Here is a 27,788-nt window from a genome sequence, read left to right as displayed (position 1 = left end):
CCAGACTAGCTCCCCGAGAGTTGCCAGATGAAGGCTGAATTTTTAAAACACCAATCAAGAGTAGCAAAATCCCAGTATTTCAATTTCCCATTATGAAAACACAATAAACGTAAACATGTTTAAATTAAAGACTTTTTAATTTCAAGACTCGCATATCCGTTTAAAACTGCCGCCTCTGAACTTAAATATAGTTTAGGATGCTTTCCATTTGGGTTCTGTGTATTAGTCACATCTAGAAAGGTAGTGCCTTAAAATGCTAGATAGTTGGTTTGACTTAAACGTAAATTAGTTCCTAATTGAACTAATCAATTCGAGTTGTTGACGCCTACACGGCAATAAATAAATAACGCTATTCTACAGGGCTGTCGAGATGAATTTCGGCCCCCCGAGGGATGCGCAAACCGAAACAGTTAAATGAATGGTAAAAAAAAAAAACTTAACATTAGTAATTCTACTGACTATCTGGCCGGCAGCAACGAGAAAAGTGTTACATTACCAATTACTTATACTAAAGTTTGTATATTTGTAATATTTTTAATCAATCTTTACCTTAAACAAAGTCAAGCAGCATTAGCGTTTAACGACTTAGCTGCTTAGCTGTTTTTTTTTGCATTAATTATGTCTGAATGTTTAGACCAAATTAAACGTTCTTCTTAAACAAAATACATTTACTTCACGAGATCTTTTCTCGTTCGTGTTCTAGCGCAAACTTATTTGAGTATATTGAACTGTAGAAACTTCTTTAGATGGCAAATTTCCTAGTTTTAAGCTTAATGATTGCCCAAATTGATTGGTATTTGGAAAACTAAACAGTACCGGGTGCCTGGTTGGTGCCTTAAAGCTAATATTCGAGGGTATCAAGCTGCTCTGCCGGCCTTGTCTACGATTACCTCAATAATACACATCTAGTTGCGGGTCCGTAAGTCTACTTGAAACTGTCTGTCGTTTGGGGAACTACTTTCGCTTGCGGCTTAGGTATATTACTCCTCCTTCTGCTGCTCCTCTTTGGCGAGCCATCACACCTCAATACTGTTCAGACTGCCCGACGAGATGTTGTCCGTGTGGCTGCCCAGTCGCGTCCTCTTGATCATCGCCCTGCTCGGCATCGGCGATCTCTGGACTCTGGGACTCCCTGGCACGATGGGTATGCCCACCAGGCCACCCGGATGGCCGGGATGGTGGTGCAGATGCTGGTGGTGCGGCGGTAGGTTGTTGTTGTTGTGATGACTCAGGCTAATATTGAGATTGCTGTGGCTATTGTGCACCTGCTGGTTGCCCGAGGTGCGGCGCTGTCGCCGCAGAGATGGGATCCTGGTTGGCGTGGGTGTGCCCTCCTCCAAATGGTAGCCACCTGGCTGGTGACCCCTGACACTGCGCTCCATCATCGGCGATGGTTGGTGCGTGGGTGCCTGCTGGTAGTAGGCTGAGTGTGGAGGCACCGGCGGCGGCTGCTGGTGGTAGTCCAGTCGCTTGTGCATTAGGGTGGGCGTGCCAGGCGGATGGTACGGCTGTGCGTGGTGCAGGCCATTCTGATGCAGGCCCGAGTTGTTCTGTGGAGCATTATGGAACAACAATTAGCAACGACAATTAGCATGGAAACTGGGGGAATCGTTTCTTCATGAATGAGAATGAATGACAATGTTGACAAAACAATATCGGCTGGGGGTTGGCTTCTCCTGGTTGCGGAGGAGGAAAAGCAATAGCACATGGGAGGTATATGCACAAACTAACAGCAAGGTAATGACCTAAACTGGTATACAGTATTGGTTCTGGTATTGGTATTGTTTTAACCCGTGTGCTATTGTTTTTTTTATTTCAATTGCAGGCTTACTTGGCCAGCGCCGTTTGCTGGTTTTTTTGGCAGCGGAGGTAGCGGCTTGCTGGGCGCCTCCAGCACCGCATTCTGAGAATCCAGCTGCTCCTGGCCTGGTTTCTGGTGGAGATTCAGTTTAATGGCAGCGTCGCAGGCCTCCAAAGTTTCGCACGAGGACGAGGCAACCGCCGGAAGCCCCCTATCGTCTTCGTTTCCGTCCTCATCCTGCTGCTCTTCCGCATTCGGCCGCTCCAGGGCTAGATCCCTGGCAATGCAGTTGCCATTCCCATTTCCATTTCCGTTCGCCAGCGGCGGCAGGAAACGCAGCTCCATCACGTTGCGGTTCTGGAACATTGGACGCTCAATTGGCGGGCGAGTCTCGACGAGATTTGGCAGAGTAACCAAGCGAAAGAGACAGAGACAGCGAGAGAGAGGGCAAGCGAGACAGAGATACCACGTTCGAAGGGGTGTTTACAATTTGAATTTCAGTTTGAATTTGAATTTAAATTTGAATTTTGACCAACCAACCAGCGAAAAGTTTTGGATGAAGCTGCGTGAAAATTGGGCTCGAGTTTAGACCCGGAAGTACGTGGTTTACCTTATCGGATGCCGTTTCCTGGGCCAGCGGATTGGGCGTGATGTTCATCCTCGGAATCACTCCGTTGAGGCGCCTCACATCGCCACTCTTGTGGTGACCAGCAACTCCCAGAACGGCGGAGGTAACAAAATCCGCTTGGATGTGCTCCAATTGCGGTTTGTTCTCATCTATGGATGTAGAGATTTAGTTATATTAGTACGTGGATATCATAAGATGCTGATCCCGCTCCTTTAAGCTGCACTTACCCTCCGGTTGTGCGTTTTCCCGCCTCCTTAGGCATAGACAGACCACCAACGAGGCAATGAGCAGTAGAATGCCTCCGCCGGCGGCTCCTGCGATCACTGGATACACGGAGTTCTGATGCTGGTCCACTGTCTTGTTAGCTGGCACTGGCGTCGACGAAGATGAAGCAGGCTGCTCATAGGCTTCTGAAAAGGCACAACAGTTACAACATATTTCTATGATAGACAATTTCTGGGATGAACTCACTTCTGGTCCTGGCTTGCCGAATAGCACTGAATTCAGAGGCTGCGTCTGAGTTAAACGATTGCAATTTGAACTCATAGGCGGTTCCTGGACGAAGAAGGTCCATTTTGAAGCTCCTGCTCCTTGCGCCATCCACCGTGGCCTTTAAATATTCCGCTGCTGAGTCCGCTGGCCTATAGTAGACATAATACCCGTCTATATCCTCGTTATCTGGCGATGACCAATGGAGCACCAAGGCCGACTCGGAGAGGGTCTCCACCATGCGCAGTTCTGGCACTGGCAGATTCGACTGGGCGGTTCCATTCTGCAGGAAGAACTTGAGCGAGGTGTTGCCCTCCTTGTTGTCGTTGTTGGAGTACACCGCCACGATCCGGAAGCGGTAGTACTTGCCGGCGGTCAGTCCCGTAACGGAGGAGGTGAAGTTCTTGGGCGGATTGCCCATCTCATACTCCCTGTCCCGGTTCCGCGCCCGCCAGTGACCGTTTCCCAGTCCAGGCCCGGATCCGTGGGCGTGGGCGTTTCCGTACGGAATGTTGTCGCTGGTCGTCTGCCAGTTTTCTCGCCGATTTTTCCCGTCGCCCAATTTGCGATACTGCACCTTAAAGAAGGTGATCTGGAGTCCAGAGTTTTGTGGCACACTCCAGCGCAGCATTACGGACTCGTCCGACAGCCTGGTGACATTGGGTCGCGATGGCGGCACCATGCTCGCTGTAACAAGCATTTTAATTACGTTTATTTCACTTAATTACGTTGTTCATGTTTCTATTTGTAATTCTTAGCATTTGAATCTCTGGCGTTGCCAGATCAACGATTATCGATGTACATTTTAATACGAAATCGATGGTAAGGAGTAAAATTTGATCACTTCATTTCAGAACACTTGTGAAAACAAAAATATTGATGCAACAATACATTTTTCATTGTTCAATCAATGTAAATTGTAAAAAAAAAAAGTAACACAGAAGTTTACTTCCTAAATTGAAAGATGGGTAGACAAAAATAATCGATAATAGATATACGGAGCACTACTTTCAGTAAACATGATATCGATTAGTATCGAAACCAAGGCATCGATAGCAACTCTTTAAAATCGATATCATCGTGAGTGCTGATCCCAGCTCTAACATTCGAGTGAAAATGTGTGCGTGTAAGAGATTTATTTATTGAGCGGCGACTTTCGGGCGTCCCGTTAATCGGACTAACTATTTTATTTATTTATGTAAACAAACGCGAGCCGAATTAAGTGCAATATAGAATTAGCGGCTATATGTCAAGTGCAAGGAATACGAAGACGGCGACCAAAAAGACTCACACTGACGCACACTAACACACGGGCGCGCGCGCTGCTGCGTCTGTGTGTGTGTGTGCCTGCCACTACTGTGTGTGTATAAGTGTATACATCTAAGAAGAAGCAAGAACTCAAACTCAAGTGAACAACTCAAAACAAACTCAAATGTCGGCGCAGGGTGAAGGGGGCGGTGCTGGCGGAAGCGGTGGCGGTGGCGCTGGTTCAGATGGCGGCGGCAATGCTGGGCAAAGTTCCACTGGGAGTGGCACAGTGGTGGTGACCAACGGTGGCAACTCGTCCGCCAAAAACCAGCTGCCTCTCACCCCGCGCTTCACCGCCGAGGAAAAGGAGGTCCTGTACTCCCTGTTCCATCTACACGAGGAGGTCATCGACATCAAGCATCGCAAGAAGCAGCGCAACAAGTACTCCGTCCGCGAAACATGGGATAAGATCGTCAAGGACTTCAACTCGCACCCGCATGTGAGCGCCATGCGAAACATCAAGCAGATTCAGAAATTTTGGCTCAACTCCAGGTGCGGAACACAGTGGTTGACAATTAGCTCACACAAATGCCACCGCTCCAAGCTCTAGCAACACACCTAACTCGTATTTTTCTTTGTTTTTAGACTCCGCAAACAGTATCCGTACAGGGATGGCAGCTCCTCAAATCTCAGCTCTGGTAGCGCCAAGATCAGCTCGGTATCCGTGTCCGTCGCATCGGCGGTGCCCCAACAGCAGCAGCAACAGCATCACCAGCAGCACGACAGCGTCAAGGTGGAACCCGAGTACCAGATTAGTCCCGATGCCTCCGAGCACAATCCCCAGGCGGACACATTCGACGAGATCGAGATGGATGCTAACGATGTGAGCGAGATCGACGAGGACCCGATGGAGCAGCAGCAGCAGCAGCAGGAGGCTCAAGCTCAAGCTCAAGCCCAGGCCCAGGCTCAGGCTCAAGTGCAATCCGCCGCCGCCGAAATGCAGAAGATGCAACAGGTGAACGCGGTGGCAGTGGCTGCGGCGGCGGCGGCCAATGCCACCATGATCAACACCCACCAGATAAACGTGGACCAGATCAGTGCTGAGAAGCTGACTCTGAATGATCTACTGCACTTTAAGACCGCTCGCCCGCGCGAGGAGATTATATTGCAGATTAAGCACCCATCAGAAGCTACCGGTGAGATTGTAAACCTTTGTTTAAAGATCCCCATTCTTTATAAGCTAAATTGTTCTTTTCCGTTCGTTCAGCCACCCAGATCCATACAATACCCACCCAGGCGCAACAGCATCCAATGGCCACGATCACCGCCGGTGGCTACAATCAGCAGATCATTAGCGAAATCAAGCCGCAGCAGATCACTTTGGCCCAGTACCAGGCTCAGCAGCAGCAGCAGGCCCAAGCGCAGGCTCAGGCTCAAGCGCAGGCTCAGGCGCAAGCTCAGGCACAGGCCCAGGCTCAGGCACAGGCCCAACAGCTTGCCCAGCAGCAACTGGCTCAACATCAGCAACTGGCCGCCGCCGTCCAAGTGCATCACCAGCAGCAGCAGCAACAACAGGCGGCCGTTGCCGTCCAACAGCAACAACAGGCAGCAGCGGCGGCAGCGGTTAAGATGCAACTAACAGCCGCCACGCCCACGTTCACCTTCAGCGCCCTGCCCACAGTTACGGCTGCCACGACGGTGCCCACGGCAGTTCCAGTGCCCGTAGCCACTGCATCATCGACATCTGGGAACTCAGGGGCGGTCAACACATCAACGGCCTCCTCCGTGAGTATCAACAATACCAGCCTTGGCGGAGGGGGAGGAAACGGAGCCGCCAATTCATCTACTGTCGCTGCGGACAGCTTCGAAGAGCGAATGAACTACTTCAAGATCCGCGAGGCCGAACTGCGCTGCAAAGAGCAGCAGCTGTCCACGGAGGCCAAGCGCATAGAGCTTAACAAGGCGCAGGATGAACTCAAGTACATGAGGGAGGTCCATCGACTTCGAGTCGAGGAGCTCAAGATGAAGATACGCATCCTGCAGAAAGAGGAGGAACAGCTGCGGAAGTGCTCCAATTCATGAGGTCTGGAGGACATTAGCGACGCCGACGGTGACGGTGACGACGATGAGGAGGACGCGGATACCTACTTGGATCGCTTCAACCCTGGGGGCTTTTAGTTCTTTAGTCTTAGGTCTACAACTAGCATCTACTCCTAACCCGAATCCCCCCCAATTCCCCTTTCCACATACATTTTTTTGTTAAGGTTTTTTTTCTAGTTGTCGCGGGGCGGGGGACAACGGTGCGACTTTAGTCCATCGCTGGCCAGGATTACCGACTAAGCCATCACTAATTGTAAATCGCAATCAATCAATTATACAGACACGCAAAATACAGTGGGCGTGGCCAGTTATTCCACGATGTAAACTTAGGCAAGTCTAATGTTACTAAAACCTGTGACCTTTTTCTTATGAAAACCGAATCGAATCGAGCACAGATTCACGAATATATGAGAATATTGAATATTTCAGATGTGCACTCACCTTTAAACTTTCGCCTGCCATTCTTGTTCTTGGAGCCACCAGCTGGAGTTGACGAAGAACCCATTCCACTGTTCGATTCATGGACTGGCCACACGGGAACTCCTCCGAGTGGTTCCTCATCCTCGCCAGTGATTTCCAGGGGATTCACACGCAGAATGTTTCCCTCGCTTGTCTGCAGCGGGTTATGAAAAAAGTTGATTAGAACTGCCTATCTGCTACTCCACTAGCACCACTCTCGCTTACCTCTCCCAAGATGTTCTTGGCGAAGCACTGAACCACGCCAGCGTGGCGCTTTTGAACTCGCTTCAGCTGCAGACTCCGGTTATCCACCACGGCCTCCGGATCTTTGGTGGCATCCTCCCCGTTTATGAGCCAGTAGATATCGGGTTGGGGATTTCCCGAGGCGGAGCAATCCAGTAGCAAAGGGTTGCTCTCGTTCGTCAGAGTGCCGGCAGGTCCTCTGAGGATTGTGGGGCGCTGCAGAACGCTTAACTTGATGGTGTGATCGATGGGTGGTGCAATGCCATTGTCCAGCATGCAGATGTAGGAGCCCTGATCCTCGGGCCTCACATCGGTGATTTGCAAGCCGTATGGCAAGATGTTGCTTCTGTTGTTGTAGATTCCAACCACGTTGGGACTACTCCAAATGACTCTGGGTCGCGGGGATCCCACGCCAGGACACTCGAGCACCACCGTTTCTCCTGGACGAGCTGAGTACTCGGTGGGTGGACGTTGCAAAAAGTACGGCGGCGTCCTGTCGGTGTAGTCCACTCTTAATTCGATAGTTTGGGGGAGCCTAAGTTCATCGCCTGTTATGGAGTTCGTGGCCGCGCACGAGTAGTTACCCGCATCCTTGGCGGTGACCGTATCCAAAACCAAGGCCCCCGCAGCACCAGCAAGCAGTTCCGATTGTGGTAGCTTCTTTCCGTTCCTGTAAAAGCTCCAAATAGCCGGCGGATTGGATACTACGCTGCCGCAACGTATGAGGAGGCAGTTCTTGGGCGCCACACTCCAGCGTATGGAACTTCTAGCTGCCATGGATCCCTGGCCTCCGTCCAATGCAATCGAGACCAAGGCCAAGCGGGCTGGCGTGGAAGCCAGTGCTCCTGGGCCATACCAAGCCACACACTGGTAGTCTCCTGCCGTTTGGGCACTCACATAGATGCGCAGTCGCCAGGCAAGACCATCGCTGCCACTGGTCACGTTGTAGCCAGCCGCGGGTCTCAGGTATCGATAGGGTTCCGCGGAATCACTGCGTCTGAATCGCCACTCCAGGCGATCTGGTTTGAGATTCAGCTCGCACTCGAAGACCACCTCATCTCCTTTGGGCGCCACCGCCGATTCGGGAGCCCTCTCAAACAGAACGCCCAAGGTGGTTGCCACGGAGGAATTACTGTCGCTGGCTTGAAGTGTGCAGATGCTAGTGGTCATCAGTAGGATAACCAAAACTAGCCTGAATTCAGCCATCGCAAAGCGGATGCCACTCTGGAATAGACAGACAAGAGTTTCGTAGGGTTAGAAAGATTTTACTTAACTCAGTATTATAACTCTATCACCCCGTTCCCCATCATATAAACTCTTGAGAGATCGCTGACCGTTTGACAGGCGAGGAATGCGACGGAGAGTCTCGGAGTCTTGGACCCTACTGTACCATTCAACCTGCTCCTTTCTCTGCTGCGGCTGCTGCGGCTGCTGCTGCTTCAGCTACTGCCCCAACTGCCACAAAAGGGGGCGTGGCAACGGAAGCAGTCGGGCCAGGCAATGTGCCATTTAAACTGGAGCTCCAGCTCCGCGCACCCAAGGACTCGTCGTCCCGGACCCAGATTGTTAATGGCGTGTCATTATTATGAGCTGCACTGCCCTGCTCTGCCCTGTTTCTCTGAACGGGAGGAAAATGAGGGACGGGAACGGAAAGGAGGAGGATGGATGGGGATCCAGAACGGGTTGGTCGAGCGTCTGGCCTGCGACAGTTTGGGGGCCCTCGATTTGAAATTTAAACGATGCCACAACACAAAAGCGCGCGCGGAATTCCAGGAAAACGGCCGCCCTGTCGTTAGGCATCCACCTCGGTCCTGCCCCCGGTTACTCCCCCCAGCTGCCCCCTGCACCCGCGATCCTGTACAGGTTAAAAAAAAGAGCAATTTTAATGCAGCATTAACATTGACTACATTACTTGAATCATCGTTTAACAGGCAGCTATTTAAGGCCTAAAGAGCAGGAGATTTTTGTTGAACTATTTAGTTTGATTTGGGGAATATTTGGTTGGCCTAACAAGCAAGTCTAAGAAGGCCATAAATGCATTAAATTGGTCACCACACCACATGGAATTTGTTTCCTGTGTAGCAGTCCCTGCAGGGAAACTCCTGATGCACATAAATCGCAAAGCGGCTCCCATTTGATAGTCATTATTGGTCCGAAGGCGCGTGCAGCTGCCGATGTTGCTCTTCTGCTCCTGATGTTGCTGTTGCTGCGGCTGTTGCTGTTGCAGATGCTGCTGCTGCTGGTGGTGGTGGCCACTTGTTAACCGAAGGAGCAAACCGGACTGCCTACACATGAGCAATCCAACTGCAAAACACGGAGTCGCAAGCCAGCTCGCCGCTGATTTAAAACATCTGACAACAAAAGTAAAGCGCGAAATTGACGCAGGTTTCTGTGCCTGCCCCTTCAGCAATCCGCATCCACTTGTTGCTGTTGCTGTTTCTGTTGCTGCTTGCTGGTTGCGTGTGTTGGAAATTAATGCGCATTCCTGGCCCAAGAGCAACACAAGCTACAAACGAAAAAAAAAAACCCACAAAGACTGAAAACTGAAGCAAAGGAAATGAATGGGAAGCGCTGCAAGAATCCATAAAAAAGTGGAAAAAGAGTCAACAAACCAGCAGAACGAAGAACGCAAAAGTCTGGGACAGATGCGCTGCATTGGGCCACACAGAAAGAAAAGATGCAATTCGAATGGCTTTCATTCGTCATAAGGAAATTGAAAGAATAGATTATTTGAGTAATGCTAAATGCATTCAACTACTAGGTGTTTACTCAGCCCAGCGTATCTATGTATATATCTGAACGAGTATAATAGCCGCCACTGTTAACTGTTAACTGTCAACTATTGTGGCTTAAATAAGGCATTTTACTTATGTTGCTAGTTCCTAACATGTTGTTTCCATTGTTATTTGGCTAGCAACATGCCGCTGCTGTGTGTTACCATTACAACTATTACCCACTGCAATCAAACATTGATTGCCTCCATTGACAACATGCAATTTGTGTTGGCCACCAGCCACAGAGCTGCAACTAGCTGCAAGTAGCAATAAACACCTATTAGTTGGCTCTTAATGGGCAACATGTTGCTGCTGTGAAAATTGCAAGTCAAATCACATGTGGCTAACAATTAAGCGATTGTTTTGTGGTCACAAAAAACATTGTGTTCGAACTTCCAACTGCCATGGTGCCATAGTAGTGAGTGGGATTATGAAACGGCAGCAACATGCTGCTGGCCGCTACTTGCAACGGGGGCAACTGTTGCTAGACGCTAGTTGCGAGTTGCTAGTTGCTAGTTGCCGCAAGCAGATGTTGCTGCCGTGCATTATTCACCATCCGACCAAATATGGCCAATGATCTTGGATCGCTGTTTATGGTTGTTGCTGCTGTTGATGGGGTTGCTGTTGTTGTTGCAGCTGTTGGCACCACAATTAATTGGTTGTTTGTTTTCGGGCCAGAAGTTAATTTGATTAGCAGCGGACAACGACAGCCTCCTTTTGTTGACTCACTCGACTCATTCTATTCACGGACATCATAAGGCGCGACTAAGAAGGGTTATAAATCAAAGCGGGATGCCAAATTAAAAGGCATTAATTAATGGCAAATAAATACATATGTTGATCGACGTCGTCTTCATCAAGAGAGCGACCACCAGCGATACACTGCGCAAAACGAGCACTATGTGCTCCCTTGCCAATATGATTTATGGCTATCACTCCCCAAATAGGCCAAGTTCTTCCCCTTCACTAATGGCCAAAAAGCATTTTGCTATACTTAAATGAAATGACAAGCACTTTGGAGACAGTGCCAGTGTTTATATGCTTGTATATTCATACTCGTCTTAATCTAAAGCTGATCTCTTCTGAATCAGCAATGCTGATTAAGTCGTTCGCCTGTCTGCCTAGTTTTGTAATATGGGAAGATTATGATTATGAATTCCATTGGATTTCTCAATGTGTATTATCTTAGTGACTGTCTATCTGTTTGTTTGCCTGCCAGAAATTAGCATAAAACTGTTAGAAAACCCATTCAGCAATGGCCTGGGCGTGGCGCCCGGGGTTTGAGACAATTGAATTGAGTGGCGGAAGAGTGGAGGGTCTTCACATCTGGGGTGGGTCCCAAGTTCCAAGTCTCCAGGTCTCGGTTCTCAGAGCTCGGATCTCAGGCCTAAGACCGTGTTTAAGTTCATTAAATAAGTGCGAGGCGTAACGAAGGAACATCCACGATGGTGGTTTAATTTATCCATATCCATATGAGTGCTGTTGTCATAAGAAATACCCCTTTCCCTCGTCCCATTCCCCCCTGCTGATCCCCTGCTGCACTTGGCCATTAGCCGCGGCAGTTAACAGCTTGTAAAACACTAACACCTGCTACAAGTTGTCGTTGTTTTGTGGTTGGTTACTGCTACACCGGACCGGGTTCAATAAAACCTGAGAGCCAGTTCATCATCATCTTTGCCATCATCAGAAACAGTTGCTGGCAGAAAAGGAGCAATAGAAAAATCACGAACTACAAAACCCCCAATCACAGTGGCAAATGATTAAGGCAAACCCATCACGGGTTATTAAATTCCGCAAGAGAAAATTATGGTCTACTTATTGGAACAGTAGTTTTCGCAGTGTCACCCTTTAAAGTCATCTTCACGTTGCTGAGCTTAACAAATAATTAACGTTGTATTATCTTGGGTGAATTTTAAACTCCACTTTGCTGTCGAAAAGCCGATCATATTATTATTAAGGCTTATTAAAATCACATGTCATGACATTAATTCAATTTGAAGCCTGGCCATTATGTGACGGAAATTTTCTCCAGAACTCCACTGTTCACTGTGCAGTCTCCACTGTACGCTCACACAGGCGGAAGATATCGGCGAAAATTCTTTAGCAATGGAACCTGTTTTGCCAGCCGGAGAAGAAGCAGCAGCTGAAATCTTTTTTTTTAAGCGCGACCGGAACCGGAGCCCAAAAACAAGATGCCGAGCCACACACACACCAGTATCCATCCAGACCAATACACTCGCACCCGGAGAGAGAGAGACAACAGGAGCGCTGCGGCGCCCAAAGAGGGGCCTTAAAGAAAGGGCACCTAAGGAGAATGAGTTCGAGCGCGAAAAATGCATTTTTGTGCACATTACAGGCGACTATATTAACAGGAATGATTGTATTGTTTAGTAAGTAAATTTTCTCTCAGTGCATAGCCTTTTTTTAGGGCACGGTAAGCGCCAGGGCGGTGGCGTAGAAGGTGAAGAAACTCGCATGTAAACGAGTTCGAAATCTGCATTCCACCGACAGCCAACAGGATTTTCTACTGCGGCTAAAACGAGGATGATCACCATGATCAGCATCATGATGGTCTTCGAGGTCATTATGATCCTGATGAAGGCTTGCCCCACCTGTTGCTCTTGCAATTCTGGCTTGCAAAGCAAAGGAATGGTGTGGTATAGAATGGAATGAGTTGGGATGGAATGGAATGGGATGAGTTCAGTTGAGTTGAGATGGTATAGGACGGTATAGACGGAATAGGATGGGGGACAACCCCACAACCCCTTTTCATCCGATGGGTACCATATATATTTTTCAGAAGGTGCGTGGGCTCCCAAAACGAATTGTATGGGCTATGAGCCAGAACCGAAAGTCAGTCTGAAGGTCAGTACTGGAGTGGGGGTTATGGCTTTGGCTATATGGGTGCGGAATCGAAGCTGCACGCCCACTAACTAAAGTTTCGAGGACCGGGGCAAAATGGGGATGCGATTATATTTTGTATTCTTCTCTCTAATTGCGTGGGCGCCGCGGTCAGGATTAAGATTAGCAGTAAGTTACCTTTTGTACCCTTTGTCACTTGCTTATGCCTTCGTCTCTTTTTCTCGCTTTCTAGCTGTCTCTTTCCAGGCGTCTTTTTGCTGCTTTAGAGCTGCATACTGCAAATAAGAGGGTAAAAGTAGAATTAAAACACACATAAATATTGAAAATAGACGACACTTTTAATGAATTTCAAAATAATTGAGGCCTAAAGTGGCACAAAAATGCTTGGCGACAGGCAAATAAATGCGAAGCCTATAAATAACCACAAAACTGGGAGAGTGAATGGGTACAAAAAGAGCTGACACGTGCGCGTGAAGAACACTAGAAGATGTTGGGGTTACTCAGCAACTTTGGAACACATATTGTTTTAAAAGAAATCACATGAACTCAAAAATGCAAGTAAACTAAAGTTAGTTGATGATACCAATATGTAAAACTAGCACATCATTATTATATAGATCCTAGGATACGAAAATGGCCCGAACGATTAGATTAATTCCTACCGCTGAATACCCATCGTACCTGGGGCTAAGAGGAAAACTCCCCTTTGGTGTTTGCCTGTCCATTTAAAAAGACATAAAACTAAGACTACCGACTGAGAAACGAAAATTCCCAAACGAGCAGATGTCATAAATATCCCGGCAATACAAATTTCCAAGCGAGTGGCTAAAAATTATGCCAAAAAGCACATAAATAATAACGGAAGGGGCGCGAGGGGAGGTGTTGGTGAAGTCTTTCGATTTCCATCCAATACTCTTAATAAATTTATGCGATTCTCTCACTTTTCTCTGGAACTTCGCCCACCCGCCCACACATTACACACACAGTTGTTGGGCCATAATTTTTCTAGAATTTTTGAAAAGTCGCCAAGTCGAACAGGGCCCCAAAATCAAAAAAAAACGAAAGACAAAAAACTAAAAAGTTAACAACGTAAAAACAAAAAAAAATGTGAAAGAGAACAATAAAAATAAAACGAGCGCCACCCCAAAAGCGTCTGTTGCATTTGTATTGGTGTATTTGGTGTGTGTGTGGTGTGTTTGGTGTATTGGTGTGTGACAGTTGTCATTTTTCATAAATATTTTCCAATTTTCCCAAAAGCCAAGTGAGAAATTAACGACGAAAACAGACACAAAACAGAGAAATAAACATGGAATGCCATTTGCAGATTGAAGAATTGGGGAAATAGTACGGCAGGTCTTCTTCAGGTGGTGATCTCCAGATTGATCTCCGGATTGCTTCATAAATATTTTCATAACTTTATGGCGCTTGTCAGTCATCATGAGGCGATAATGGCAGCAAATAGAATCAAGTTTGAGTCGTGATAAATAAATTTGGCATTTTATGTGTGCCGTGCCGACTAAAGTGAATTTCATGAAATGCTATAAGCTGCTATTAAATTAATAACTTTATCGCTCAATATTTAAAATGAAAACTTAATAAAGGCCAGTCCATTTGAATATTCGAATCAAAATTCGACGACGAAACAATAGAATCCGTGCCATTTCATGAATGGCCATAATAAACTGGCACTTTTCACTGGGTATTCACTGTGTTTTCATACTCTCGATGTACAGACGCTAATATCATGTTTCGCAAAGGCCTTTTTGCAGAATTGGCGGCACTTTGGCCAGACAGCAACATGTTGTTGTGGGGCTGTCGCATGTTGCTGATGTTGCTGATGTTGCTGATGTCGCTGCTGTTGCTAATGTCGCTTATGTCGCTGCAGCTGATGACTCACTTTCGGCTTTTTGTCGGTCAGCGAATTAGAAATCGTTGCAACTGCTAGCGAATGTAAGTGACAGCAAAGCTTTTTTACTTGACACTGGCGTTTCGAGTATCTCGCAGATGTGCCACTGCTGCCGCAGTGCCTCTTACTTTTGCCATAATTATTGTGCAGTTTCCCGGGCTGCCTTGTATCTTGTCCCTCTCTCCCTTTTCCATCAACAACAACAACAGCTCTTGTTATTATTATTGGCCACGATTAGCCGCCCTACAGCGAACGACATTTGAGCCAATTTTCCCGCTGCTCGCATTCCGCGGGTGAAAGCCTCGCCATCGCCACCGACATCGACATTCACATTCCCATTTAAATTTACGTCCACATGCACATTCACATTTCACAGCAATACGCGCCATTCTGCCAAATGCAAAATGCAGAAAAAGAGACTCATATAAAAATAAGAAACGATAGTCTGCAAGGAAGAGGGCTACGTTTGGGTGGCAAAGAGACGAATACGAATACCCTACTCTACTGCGAGCATTATTAAATTCCAAGTCTTATTATTATTTGCATTATATTTTGTTTTCTCGCCCCTTGGCACACTATAAGTGGGTCAGAAACAGTAATTCCCAAGCCTTTTTTTAGGTTTGAAGCTTTAACTTTGAATTGGATATTCTCAAACAGGGTACTAGTCTGGCGAGCAGGCTTACAAAGCATGCTTCAAAATTTATGCGTTGCCTGATTTGAGGGGTACGTCCGAGGGGCAGAAAAAGCGATTGGAATCTGGGCTGGGGAACTGGGGCTTCAGATGGCTCCAATGGGTGGCTCGAGTCCAGTTTTGAATATCGTTCAATTTGCGATCCCTCCCTCTCGCTCTCTCTCTCTCTCTCTCCTTCGCTCTCTCCGTCCTGCTCTGTGCGGTCGCATTCCTGGTTTTCCATTCCTGCTTTCTGGCTCATGGCAAGTCTTATCCATTTTCGATTGCCCCCAAAGTCCCGCGGTGTCCCTCATTTGCATCCCTATTATAAATTTTTCAAATACTTGTCTTGGGCTGCCCTCGTTGTTTTTTGTTTTTATGGCCCACCATGTTTAGTGATTGCTATCTTTGTCATTGTTGCTTTTGCTGGTGGGGCCCGGCTTTTCGCTGCAATTTATTTGATTTTCATTGCATTAAATTTTACGCCGTCTCACTCTTTGCTTTTGTTTCCTGGCTGTGCGTTGCCATAATTTGTTGTCTCTTTTTTTAGCTTTGCCTCGATTCTGATCTTGGAATTTCAATTTGCGTTTCGTTTCTTGGCTTTTGCGCAATTCTGTCCGCTGTCCGCTGTCTGCATTCTGGTCTTTTGGTCTTCTGGTCTTCTGGTTTTTCACCTAACAAGCCTGTCGAGCCATTTATCATAAACATTCGTCAGCTGTCCCACGCCCCTTGGGGAAATTCCTGCCCCGTCATTAAGATATTTTTGTTTTTGGGCTTTTCCATCTCTATTTTCATGTCGACCTGCAGCCCGTCCAAAATGCTGGCCTCTGAGGTTACCAAACCAAACGATCTCCTCTAGTATTCCTTTACACGTACAGAGTGAGAAAAATCCAACCAAAAGCATGTCAGCCTCATTTGTTATGTATTATATTTATTAAATACTAAGTAGCTTGCATATAAGGTGGCATTTTTGGTCAGTGCATCGCAGTCAGTTTAATATTTCAAGCTTCTGCGACCGCTTTCCAAGCGCTTTTCATCGCAGTTGAGCGTACATGTGGGCGCCCTAATGGTCAAAGATTAGATTTCCCCGTTTTTCCACCGCATTCCCAGCCTGCTCACCCCCTTCCACCCATTCGACTAATGGGTCTCTCCTCAAGTCACTTAGGCCTCTCTGCCCACACAGAAGAAAACAACGCTGGCAAATTGCGCAAATTAATATGAAATTCATCAGCGGCAAAATATCAACTAATTTGGCAGCAAACAGGAAATGCAAGTCTCTCGCATGTGGGGCAGACGAATAAAAAATTATCTATTTTTTCGCACGACAAAAACGCCCAAACGGCGCACGAAAAAAAAATTTTAAAAAAATATGAGAAAATTGAAGAAAATAAGGCAACAGCACAGCAGCACACCTATATAGTAGAGCTTCCCCTCCCTCGTAACTCATGGTAATTTTTGATCATACAGGCAAGCAGCTTTTCGCCTTCACTTCCCATTTTCATTTTGCCACTAGCCGGGTGGCATCCAAACTTTGGCTGCCCCACTTTTTTTTTTGGCTGCCTCTTGGCTGTGGGGTTTTTTCTGTCGCCTGCTCCTCGCTTTCCCGGGCACAGTGATCGCCAGCTAAAAGGATTTTGAGTCTTGGAGTGCAAAAATAGTAATACTGAGTAAGCTCACATCAGTTGCATAAATCTATTATCTATCGTAAATAAGAATAGGAACTAAAAACACATAATTTATAAGCTGGGTTGGGCCAACTCAACTCCTCTCGTCAGTTGGGGACGCCTTAATTTGCGTCACAATTTTCGACTCACTTTTTTGTTGGCCTGTTCCTCCTTTTTTTTTTTGTTCGGGGTAATTCAAAACGCGCGCCAAGTTCTTCGATTACCTGCGGGTTAGACAATGGTCACCACTTCCCATTGTTGGTCCGTTGGTCGTTGGTCTTCCCCCCGTGCTCTTGACCCCTCACCTCGCCCGAAGCTCCCTTAATACGTTCATTAATTTTAATTATGCATAAATAGTCGGTGTCAAAAAGAACAAGGAAACAACAATGAAAATCGAGAATAAAATTACCAAAAAAAAAAAATAAATGTTGAAAATAAAGCATGGCGCATAAAACTTGATACGAGCAATATTGAAATATATTGGGAGTGGCAGGTTTGGGGTTCGCTGTAAGGCACGCGATTCGGCAAGAGGCGCAAAAGGGGCGGGGAAAGAAGCCGACCAAGTGTCAAGTGTCAAACTCGGCGACTAGCAGATACCCTCTACTCGCTATTCTCTATTGAATGAATTGTGGAGAAAAGGCACATATGGGAAATCCGACATGGCATGCCTGCAACCCAATTACCCGAATCATACCCCTTAAAACTGAAACTGAAACTAAAACTGCAACTGAAGTCTGAATCTGCCCACTCACTCACTTGGAAAAAAGGAAGGAACGTGCAGCGGTGTCGGCTTACAATTCCATTCCGTACATACAAATATGCGGGATATGCGCGAGGCTCCAGTTTTTGCGCACTTTTCCCTTTGCGCAGACGTCGCAAATTATATTGGCGACTGAAATCTGAAATCTAAAAACTGAAATCTGAACTCCAAGCTTCTCGGGCGGCGATTTCGTCATCGATGGCCAGTCGAAAATTTATGCTGGCAAAATAAGCTTGGAGATCACAACAACTCAATTGGTCTGGCCAAAAAATAAACAAAACGTGCAATCAACGAAAAAAGAGATGCAAATTAATTATGCAATTAAGCACGCGTCATTATTGCTTGTGCTTTTGCTTTGCCACTCTTGCTTTGTTGCTTTTGCTTAGCTGCTTTTTGTCGCATTAATGATCACTTCCAAAAAGTCTTACATTAAATTACCGGGGGGGTGGGGGTAAATGATTAAGTGGTATTTTGGGAGGCAACAAAGTTGACAAAGTTGTGATATTTTACGAATAATAAAGCCCCACTTAATAATAGATGGAAAATGCCAATATAGTCAGAATGTTGCAATGTTTCCGCCTTCAAGATGGTATGGTATTAGTATATCAACGTGGTGCGCGAGTTGCAATGGCAATAAGAAGTGAAGATTTCCTTTCTGTCTCGAGTTGGTTTCCCATGAAAAATGCAATTGATGCAGAAATTCAGGCACGTAGGCGCAATGGGGCGTGGCAGACAGAAATAACACACGCAGAAAGTGGGGAAGAGAAAGACGAAGGAGGAGGAGGAGGAGAACAAAGCGGAACGGAAGAAGAGCAGGGTTACGAAATCGGTGGAAGGGAATGGGGAGCAAGCAAATAGATTCGGATTCTACAATGTTGAATCTACATCACTTCACAATCGCATCACATGTGATACATTTAATACATTTGAGACCGCCCATCTATGGACCCCGCTCACCCAGCCCCAGCAACACCCCCCACCCCCAGCCCACCTAAGGCGGCTCCGCCTTTGTATCGCTCTTTTTTATTGTTGTGCGACCGCTCTTTCAGTTTTATTAGATCATATTATCTATTTTCGGGTACGACAAATTTGTAATTTAGATCAACCGGCAGTGGCAGTGGCGTCGCTCGAGTGGGGACTGTCGCTCTGGCGGTCTGCCTACCGTTATGGGCTTTTAATTAATTGGCATTTTGGCATTTAATTGAAGCAAACGCAGCTTAGCGGTGCGTTAAAGGGGTACGAGTGCTAGAAGAAGGGGTTTTCGGCGATTGATCGGCGCCCTGGAGTGGCCCACATTTGTGGCCCAACTGCTTGATTGAATGATGGAATGATTAAATGATTGTTGATGGAACATTGTTGGGCGCTTTTGATTTGACGCACAAGTTCGGGGACGGGCCGTACTCTACTGTACTGTGTGTACTGTACTCTGTACTTTACTGTACTGCGTGGATCGTTTTTGGGTTAGTTTTCAGCTTCTTCTGTTTGGTTTGCTTTTCACATGAAATGCAATAAACCCCAATTTAATTTTCGTTTTTATTTGTTTCGCCTATTTACTCAAACGGACGGACAGGCGTACGGACGTACGTAAGTACGTGTGTGTGTTTTTAGGCCCCCAATCTTCCACTCTCCCTCGCCCAAGTAAGCCGCAGGGTCCAAGGGATTTCTTATCAGGCCCCGGAATCAATGGACAACAATCTTTTTATCACGTAACAACGAGGAGGTAAAACAAAAATAACTAAGCGTACGGCGGAAAGAAGTATGTATAATTTTAAAGTACAAACAGGAATTCTCACTCTTTGGGGTTGAATGCTCCGGATTTTTTCTTTCATCAGCTTGATTCGCCCATTTTGGGTACAATGCTGTCCTTTCAGTTATTCAGTTGTTGCTACCCTTTTAGTTTTGTTTATCATTTATTCAATGCTGTGTTATTATTTATTGCTGCCAAACATTGCTGGCACTTGGAACATGACTGTGAGCTCTTCAACTCCCGTCTGTGTTGTTCACCAATTAAATATTGATTCAGATAAGCGTGTGCTTTGTTAAGTTATGTTTCTTTTAATATTTTGTATGTGTGGGGCGACTTCTATTAATTGGTCAAATTCGCCTTGAACTTGTTCGATGTCCGGAAATGGGTTTTTATGTGGCTTAAATGGAATCCTATCCAGTGTCCATTCGCAAACCCGTTGGACAAAATGTTTCCCCTGCCTGAAACGAGGTGATGCCAATGGCAGAAGAGGGAGCAGTGGGGAGAAGTGTGGTACCTGGCCAAAAGTCGGAAACAATTAGCTGGGGAAGGGAGTTCGGGGAAGTGGGGGCTTTGGCAACTTCTGATGCCCAATGATCGCGGTAAGCGATGCCTTGGAATGCAGTTCGGATTTCCAGTGAAACGAGACGGGAAGAAAGAACTCGGTGGAGGCAGGGGATTTAAACAGAGACACAATCGATGAAAAGGTTACCTTGGGGCTGGACCCGCACCTCCTGCTCTACCTCCTCCTTCTCCTCCTCTTCTGCGGCTTCTTCAACGTTGGTATGCGCTTCAAGGTGAACCAAAGACCAGGGACAAACTACCAAAACCGAAAGAGGGGGAAAAATGACAAACGTGACCGTGGGTCGTCTCTCTATCTCTATCTGTATCTCTGTGCCTCTCGCTCTGTCTGGCCCTTATGCAAATGCGGATGCAGCAGCCACTGTTTGGAGCCCATTTCTCCTTCTCCCCGCATCTCTGTCTGCACGCCTACCTTTCTTCTCCTGGCCCACGGTTGAACTTGGCTATGGTGAACTGTTGCTTACTCTTGATTCTGAATCCATTGCCAAGACCTCTAGTCGATTGGCATTTGACTGCTGTGTCTGCTGTATAATTCCCATTCGCATTCGGAGTTTCTGCCTCTTCCTTTTACCTCTTGTTGCCAGGTAGCTAGTTCAAGACCCCCCTCCCCCTGCTTTACCAGGTTTTCCAACGTGGGCGACAAGACCCCTTTAACCCCCCCATTCCCCTCAGCCGGGTTTTGAACTTTGTGCGGCGTCTGTTTATGAATGAAATCCGTTTAAGCCTCTTCCAAAAACTCTGCTACCATTTTCCCGATTTCCATGAATGAACGTGCTAGTGGCAGGGCAGCGCAACTGCGCTTTGTGCAGATGAAGCCGATGGAGCAGCTGGCCGGAATCGTCGTAGTTCAGGGTTCACGGTTTAATGCACATTGCAGATGCCAAATTAGCTCACTCCCCACCACTTCCCACCACACCATCACCCACTTCATCCACATCCACTTCACCCATTTCGTTTCGATTGAGTGAGCAAATTGATCCTCCAATTAGGGAAAATGGGGAGCAGAGAAATGGACATGGACTTCGGGCGAACGACATTATTAGCTCGGGGGCTCCCCCTTTGGAGCGTGTTGTTGTTGGAGCTTCTACTCTCGGAATGGGTGCAAAAGGTTAAGCTCGGGGGGTTAAATGTGTATATCGGTACCGTTATCGTTAGCGGAGTTACTGTTACTGTTACACATTTTGCCAACACATTCGGTCTTTTGCTAATCACTTCTCTAAACCGGTGCAAGACTTTCAAAAAATCAAATCAAATGAAAGAAAAGAAAACCGAGAGAAAGACAAGAAAATACCAGGCTGGAGCAATCTCCCTCCCCTCTCCCCCGTCCTCACACAGCTTGCTTTCTACTCACGCAGCAGCAAACGTAGTACCCTGTGCGTTTGATAGGCCGAAGGGTATGCCGAACTTGATCGAAGGTCTTAAGGCTTAACATTAGTTACATCCTTTTAGTGCCTAGGAACATATGACCCTCTATTAGAAATGGACTTTCCCAAGGCCTCTGCTGAGACTTCAATCAACTTATTTTTAGGCAAGGTAGTCAGGTCAGCCCTACAGTTTTAATGGCAAAACTTGGAGTAAAGACGAAGGTTAGTGGGCATTACTGGCCCTGGTTATGACGCTGCCTAAAACTTTTGAATACGCCTATGATCTTCATGAATGATGATGACCCATTATCGACATATTTAACAAGTATCCCCAAGTACTCATTATCCTAAGCACCCGAGGTGGTGGAAAGCTGCCTTCGTAGGTATCAGATGGTTCGCACAGTTCGCATATGGCGTCTCGAGAGCCTTAACTTATTTCCACATCTGGCTTATCATGAACGCTGATCTATGACTTGAGGCTTGGCCTGCGAATGGAGCGCCGATCTTGGATCACAAAACTCGGATCTTGGATCTTGGAACTTGGATCTCGGAATGGAACGCTGGCGTTCGCTGACTTGGCTTCGAACTCATTTTCTAATTGCCCCACGGTGGCCGAGGAATGTCTGTCTATTCATTCGCGGTCTCATACTCTTCATCTTACTGCTCACTCTGGTATGTTTATTTCGTTTCGTTTTCCTGTTTCCACGCAGGTTTAATTACCACATGCCAGGGAGCTGCGCGACGTGCAAAGTTCGAATCGGCGATGGAATCTCGGTTTTCAGCATTTGCATGGATCCCCCGAGATCGAGATCGAAAAAGAAACAAAAAAAGAATCAGGGGGTAGCGGTTGAAATACCGATCGTCTGCTATTTTAATTGAGTTCACAAATGCTCTGATCCGAACCCCATTCACAGCTGGCGATCGACCCCTTTCATTCCCCACCTAATGCCGACAACTACATGCTGAGCCATGGCCCCACTAACCCCCCTCCCTCCTTGGGCGGCTCCTGACCCTGAGAATAGAAGTGCTTTGATGCTTTGATGGCTAGTTAGTCGGAAATCGAAGCAGTTCGATTACTCAATATTTTCACGGCGCTGTTGGCTGGTGGGAAATGAATACATCATTGTGGCCCCAAGCCTATCCCATCCAAAGACTCCAACATACCCCCCCCCCCTCTCCCTTTCGCTGCAGAGGGCTCTAATTAAAAACTGCTTGAAGCAGGTGTGCGCAGGAAAAGAGGGGAAAACGTTGCTCTAATCCATCAAACACAGTTTTGGCTTCATGGAGTCATACAGGTTCAATGATCAACCGAAAGCGTTCCAATCGCAAGGTTTTGTAATATATATATAATGTCTATGGAGCAGGCTAGAAATGTAACAATTACAATTCAAAAATACCGAAAATTTTTTAGTTTGTACGTAAGCATTCTTTTATCTCTTCAGCACATTCACAATTTATTCACCATATTCCCTAATCCGATATTCCTAGATTTTCGTTGTCAGTCGTCCCCTGGCGATCTGAAGTGAACCGTTTAAAATCGGTTTTATAGGCCAGAAAACGACGACGATGATGACGACGACTCATTCCAGCCGATCACCGGCGAAGATATCAACATCCGCACATCCCTCGCAGGTTTTTTCTCGGAGCACACTTGCCGGAGTTCCTGAATCACTGGGCACAACGAAGGAACGAAGAATAAGGGGAGGTGGCTACCTACCTGGGCATTGTTACTCTGCGATTCTCTCTACCTGTGTCAATGTCAGACATCAGACTTCAGACTACAGACTTCAGCGCTAAATTGTCGCTTATTAAATGTCTCTCGTCCCGCCGACGAGCCACTTTATCAAAACTCCTGAGGGCGGAGAACATGAGATAAAGGAGGAAATGGCGGTGGTAGCCGAATTCCACGTAACCGTAGTGTCGTCTGCGGCCCATTGTCGAAAATTATGACTTGTTTTGGGATTGGAGTGCAAATAGCCCACTTCCTGTCTGTCTCAGTCCATCTCAGTCTGTCTCTGTCTGTCTCTGTCAGTCTGCTGTCTCCGTCTTTCTTCCCAGATCAGCTCCAACGTTCTTGCCGTTCTCATTGTCACGGAACGCCGATGTCACCGCTGATAAGAAGTTCTCCGCTTGAGGGGGCGGGGCGGGGGAAACATTTGTTTATGCACTACCGTCTTTGTCGCTGTTCAAACTACTGCGGTTGGTTCTGGATTGCTGGTGATACTGTTCGCCGCCACAAGCTGATTGGATGCAGTCCACAGTCCATATCGTCCATAACTTTTCTAGCCAACTTTCATGTCGCCGTTGTAACTTGTATTTGGTAGGATCTTTCACACAAACATTTATGCTACCAAAGCAGACCAGGTAGCGTACACATTCCTATCAAACCGCAAAAGCAGAGCAATTGATGTGGTCAAAATCCCAGCCAGATGTATTTAGTGCGATAAGCAGAAGATCTACGTGCCTGGCACTCACTGACTGCACCTCACTGCATTGAAGACAGCATTTCGGGATCCGGGATCTGTGATCTGTGATCGGTGATCTGTGGGAGTGGCATCATTCACAAGAACATATGTGATCACATTACGTTGGCGGCCTGTAATGCGCTTCCGTTTTGAGCTACCCCCACCGCTGCTGCCTGTTTAAGTGGTGCTTCTGGTACTGGTACTGGTACTCTTCATTGCCCTCATTTGTCTTCTTCGGGGCTAATTTACCCAGTGATGCAAAGGCGCCGCATAAAAAGAGCCAAGATGAAAAGGGGCTAAGATGACTCCCAATCCCAATCCGAATCGGAATCCCGGGCCAAATCAGCCTGCAATTACACTTCCGTTGGGGGAGAGCGAAGATCACAAAAAAGAGGCAGAGAGAAACCATAGCCATAGCCATAGCCCATTTTAGCCCGAACGAAAACCGAAGACTAAAGACCGAAAAAACCTCCCATTCATGCCGTTGCCGTCTCCTCGTCTCAGGCTCATTCACAAGATTCAAAGTCGAGACGAGTGTTCAGCCATTCATTCATTCACGTTGATTGCCACCTTTCTCGATCTTTTTTTGCCTCCTGCCCCACGGCAGCCTCTTGTGCTCCAATGATTAGTCTGTGCTAATGAACAGGCGGCGGCTACCTAGCAAAAAAAAAAAGAGGGGGGTGGTGGGGCAAAGGTATCCATGAACACCGCATCCAACACCAACGAATAAAAAATAAAAAATCCCAAAGACACAAAAACACAACACAACACCGAAAAAAGAGCGAGAAAAAGCGAGACAAAGCTGCAAGAAAGCGGCAAACAAACAGAAATCAAATCCAATTTATGTTTTCAGCATTAATCATAATTTCTTGGGGGCCCATTTTCGGTGTGGCGTGAAATAATTTTTATGCGCCGTTTTTACGGAACCCAAACCCACCAAATCCGTTTCGGCATCCCAATCGAAAACGAAATCGGAATCCCAAAGGGGAAAAGGTGTCAATGTCTAATTTTGTGGCGAATGCACTGGGAGCATTCTGTTCTCCTCATTATGTGAGATTCTGTGAGGTTGGTTGCATGTTCTATGTTGAATGTTGAATGTGGGATGGATGTGTGGATGGAAACTGGATCAGTGGATCAGCACTAATGGGGTGTGAGAATCGATCGCGATCGTTTTGGCCATGAAATTCGAGCGCAGAGAATGCGAAATTAGGCCTGAGATCATTGCAACTATGCGTATGAGTAATGAGTGATGAGTAATTAGTAAAACTCTTCATTTGCGGAATAGAAATAATCCAATCCTCTGCCTCTGAGTCGCTTGCCTGTTGGTGGGCTGTTCGATGGGATTCGGATGATTGCAAGATCAAGATTTTTTACTGCCCAATCCAATTATCCCTTTTTATGCTAAGCCATTTTCCATTGATTCATTACAGCCCGATTCCCCCGTGAAAAGGACCTGGCTAGATCTGACTAGACTTGGCCAGGTTTCGGATCGGTAGCTCGCCAGACTCGTCTGTTGGACTGGACCCCACATCGAATAGATAGATGCCTGCTTTTTTTATTTGAGAGGCGGGGGTTTCGTTTGCTGAGCCACTTGAAAATCAATTTTTTTAAATTTATTTTCCATTTATCGCTTTATTTATTTTCTACCTTCTTTCAGTGTGGCCCTGTCGCTTTGCCGGGTCTATCTGCTTATGCGATTAGAGTTGCAGCAGCCAAGGAGCCCAGGAAGATGACGACGTGGATGCTATAAGATTGGGACTGGAACTGGGAATGGGAATGGGAACGATGACGGCGATGATGGTGATGATGCTGCACGGCGTGTTTATTTTTGTTTGGACCGAGAGACCTTTTTGTTTGTCTGCATTTTCGACGATGAACAAGACGGAGCAAAAGAACTGTGTCTCAATGGGCCACAATCGAAAGTAATAATGAAATCCCATCAACAACGAGACAAAGGCTCTCTGACCATTTCCATTCTCTGTGGCCTTCCATTCCCTTCCCTTGCCTTCTTTGGCCTTAACATCCCTTTTTTGGCCTGCAGAATGAGACGACGACACTTGGCTTGATTTTTATTGTTGGGCTTTTTCCCCGGCCCTTTGATTTATTGTTAGCGGGAACGGACGGGCAGGAAAATGGGAACGGGAATGGGAATGCTCTCCAGTTTCAGGTTTTGGCATTGGTATTGGCTTTGCTTTTGGTTTGGTTTTGGTATTGGTTTTGGCCAAGTGTCCGGTTCCCTGAATGCATCTATGTACGAGTATCTCTCTTCTCCCAGATGATCTTGTTCTGCGACCAGCTGCCTGTTGCATTCCGCTCGCTCGCCTCTTGCCAATGGCAACCGAAATGTGCGTGCTCAAGCTACAGGTGGACTTGGCTAAGACGCACTTCTTAGCAAAAAAAACTCTAAACAGCAACTGGTGGTTACGTGGTGTTTATGCAACCAAAAGACTTCTTATAATTCAGAGCATTTAAGAGGACAATAGACCATGGATAGATGGATAGTAAGAATAGTTCGGCATAAGAATTGCATTTTTACAGAGAGCCCACTGTAGTTGTGCAACCTCTCCCCTCCCCCGACCCACCTAACTTGGGATTCTATTCTGGTGCACGGCACATAGACAGTTCATTAATGTTATCAGCGAGCAAAAAGGGGAATGAATGAAGGATGGTCTTCGGACCCCTGCCACCTCAGATGACAGGTTTGGTTATGCACTTTTCTGGTTTATGTACGCGCGCTTGATTTGATGTGCAACACTTGTTGTTATTTTGTGATTTTGTTATTTTCTTACTTTGTTGGGGGGGACCGCTGACACATAAGAGTAACGGCAATTGGCAATTGGCCATCGCCTGTTGGCCAAAAAAGGACATGGCCGCATGGCCATCGCGAAAAACTTGTCAACTGGAATCGATCGATATGGCAGTGGTAATTCCGGGGTGGGGGTTTCTCTGATTTACCGACATTTACGGACTGCACTGACCAGATGAACTACTTTCGAGCCATTGGCCATTGCCCATTTACCGTTGAAAAACTCACCTGTGTTGGCTGGTGAACCTCGAAGGGCAGCTAAAGCTAAATCCTCTATCCAAATCCACAAACGCAAAACTCCGCCACTTGTCGCACGCTAAACGAACGGTAAATATTTTGATTAGATTTTGATCACTGGACGAGAGGCATTCTTGCGATTTTCCCATCACACAAGAAGCAAGCAGTAAAAGAACAATAAGAGCCGAGAGGAAAGGCAGTCCAAATAACAGAAAACCCATTAAAATGTTATGGCATTTTCAAAGCCTTTCGAACACACGCACACACACACACACTCGGGAATACGGCGATTGGCATCGGCTTAAAGTGAATTGAATTCCGTGGCTCTTATGTAGGACACTCGATATTTAGAGGGGGAGGGGATATGGAGATCACTTCTCGACGGACATTCGGCAAGTGTTGATGTTGCGCCAGGGCATAATTTACAGTTATTAGGTGTTTCCTACGCGACGCCGCTGCCTTTTTAGCCGGTTGCCGTTATAAAAATAAAAACAAACTTGGCACACGCACTTTTCTTGCTCTTGCTCTTTCTCTCGCTCTCACTCTTTCTTTGCACTTCCTAATTTTTGAATGCACTTGGAAGGGCAGCACTCACAGGGATTTAAAACAACCAAAAAAAAAAGGTAAACAAATAATGGTTATTAAGCACGACGCGGGCGCCGGGAGCTCAAAATATATCTCTGTTATATTTTCTCGCAGCCACAGCACTCTTTCTCCGCACACACGTCTTGCTTGCTCGGCGGCGCGAAGCGAAGTGAGCTGAACTGCCGTGGCGAAGGCGAAGGCAACGGCGAGAAAGCCGACTGCGGATGCAGAGAGAGCGAGAGTCGGAGAGCGAGAGAGCGGGAGAGCGGAAGAGGGACACTCTTTAAAGCGAAATCAGGTGTCAAATAGTTGCAACAGTTAGTTTGATATAACAAATTAATTATTGCAAGAACATTAACTAAAGTCAAAACTAATGGGTGTTTTAAGAATACTTTCTTGGT

The 27,788-nt window shown here is 46.7% G+C and overlaps 2 protein-coding genes and 1 long non-coding RNA gene across 4 annotated transcripts; 2 read left to right on the top strand and 1 right to left on the bottom strand.

Annotated features, from left to right (window-relative positions):
• Positions 1–110: 110 nt before the first annotated feature.
• On the bottom strand, positions 111–27,564 carry LOC6524400 (interference hedgehog). 2 transcript variants are annotated; one of them, XM_015190195.2, is made up of 10 exons: positions 27,398–27,564; positions 26,794–26,881; positions 12,782–12,879; positions 6,951–8,192; positions 6,708–6,879; positions 2,901–3,605; positions 2,657–2,839; positions 2,412–2,578; positions 1,832–2,158; positions 111–1,550 (listed from the first exon to the last, which is right to left on the bottom strand). In XM_015190195.2, exons 4-10 carry the CDS (start codon positions 8,172–8,174, stop codon positions 1,017–1,019), a joined length of 3,312 nt encoding a protein of 1,103 aa, XP_015045681.1. In that variant the 5' UTR covers positions 8,175–8,192; positions 12,782–12,879; positions 26,794–26,881; positions 27,398–27,564; the 3' UTR covers positions 111–1,016. The 2 variants fall into 2 exon arrangements, with proteins under 2 accessions (XP_015045681.1, XP_015045682.1); XM_015190196.2 differs by lacking the exon at positions 1,832–2,158 and having other exon boundaries at positions 27,398–27,562.
• On the top strand, positions 4,007–6,617 carry LOC6524401 (regulatory protein zeste). Its single transcript, XM_002100223.3, has 3 exons — positions 4,007–4,718; positions 4,812–5,362; positions 5,434–6,617. The coding sequence occupies exons 1-3, from the start codon at positions 4,351–4,353 to the stop codon at positions 6,246–6,248; spliced, it is 1,734 nt and encodes a 577-aa protein (XP_002100259.3). The 5' UTR covers positions 4,007–4,350; the 3' UTR covers positions 6,249–6,617.
• On the top strand, positions 22,549–23,137 carry LOC120322424. The gene is made up of 2 exons (XR_005562224.2): positions 22,549–22,708; positions 22,783–23,137. It is a non-coding gene; the product is annotated as an uncharacterized LOC120322424 (long non-coding RNA).
• Positions 27,565–27,788: the final 224 nt, after the last annotated feature.

Source organism: Drosophila yakuba, chromosome X, assembly GCF_016746365.2.
Source record: "Drosophila yakuba strain Tai18E2 chromosome X, Prin_Dyak_Tai18E2_2.1, whole genome shotgun sequence".
Lineage (NCBI taxonomy): Eukaryota > Metazoa > Arthropoda > Insecta > Diptera > Drosophilidae > Drosophila > Drosophila yakuba.
The sequence above is the reverse complement of the archived record's forward strand: the minus strand, read 5'-3'. Positions and strand labels throughout refer to the sequence as shown.

Bases quoted from the DNA above. Each gene is read 5' to 3' on its own strand.
- LOC6524401 (XM_002100223.3), top strand. From the start codon at position 4,351: ATGTCGGCGCAGGGTGAAGGGGGCGGTGCTGGCGGAAGCGGTGGCGGT. The intron at 4,719-4,811 runs GTGCGGAACACA...CTTTGTTTTTAG, and splicing joins AAATTTTGGCTCAACTCCAG to ACTCCGCAAACAGTATCCGT. The intron at 5,363-5,433 runs GTGAGATTGTAA...CCGTTCGTTCAG, and splicing joins GCACCCATCAGAAGCTACCG to CCACCCAGATCCATACAATA.
- LOC6524400 (XM_015190195.2), bottom strand. From the start codon at position 8,174: ATGGCTGAATTCAGGCTAGTTTTGGTTATCCTACTGATGACCACTAGC. The intron at 6,880-6,950 runs GTAAGCGAGAGT...AACCCGCTGCAG, and splicing joins CCAAGAACATCTTGGGAGAG to ACAAGCGAGGGAAACATTCT. The intron at 2,840-2,900 runs GTGAGTTCATCC...GTGCCTTTTCAG, and splicing joins TCGGCAAGCCAGGACCAGAA to AAGCCTATGAGCAGCCTGCT.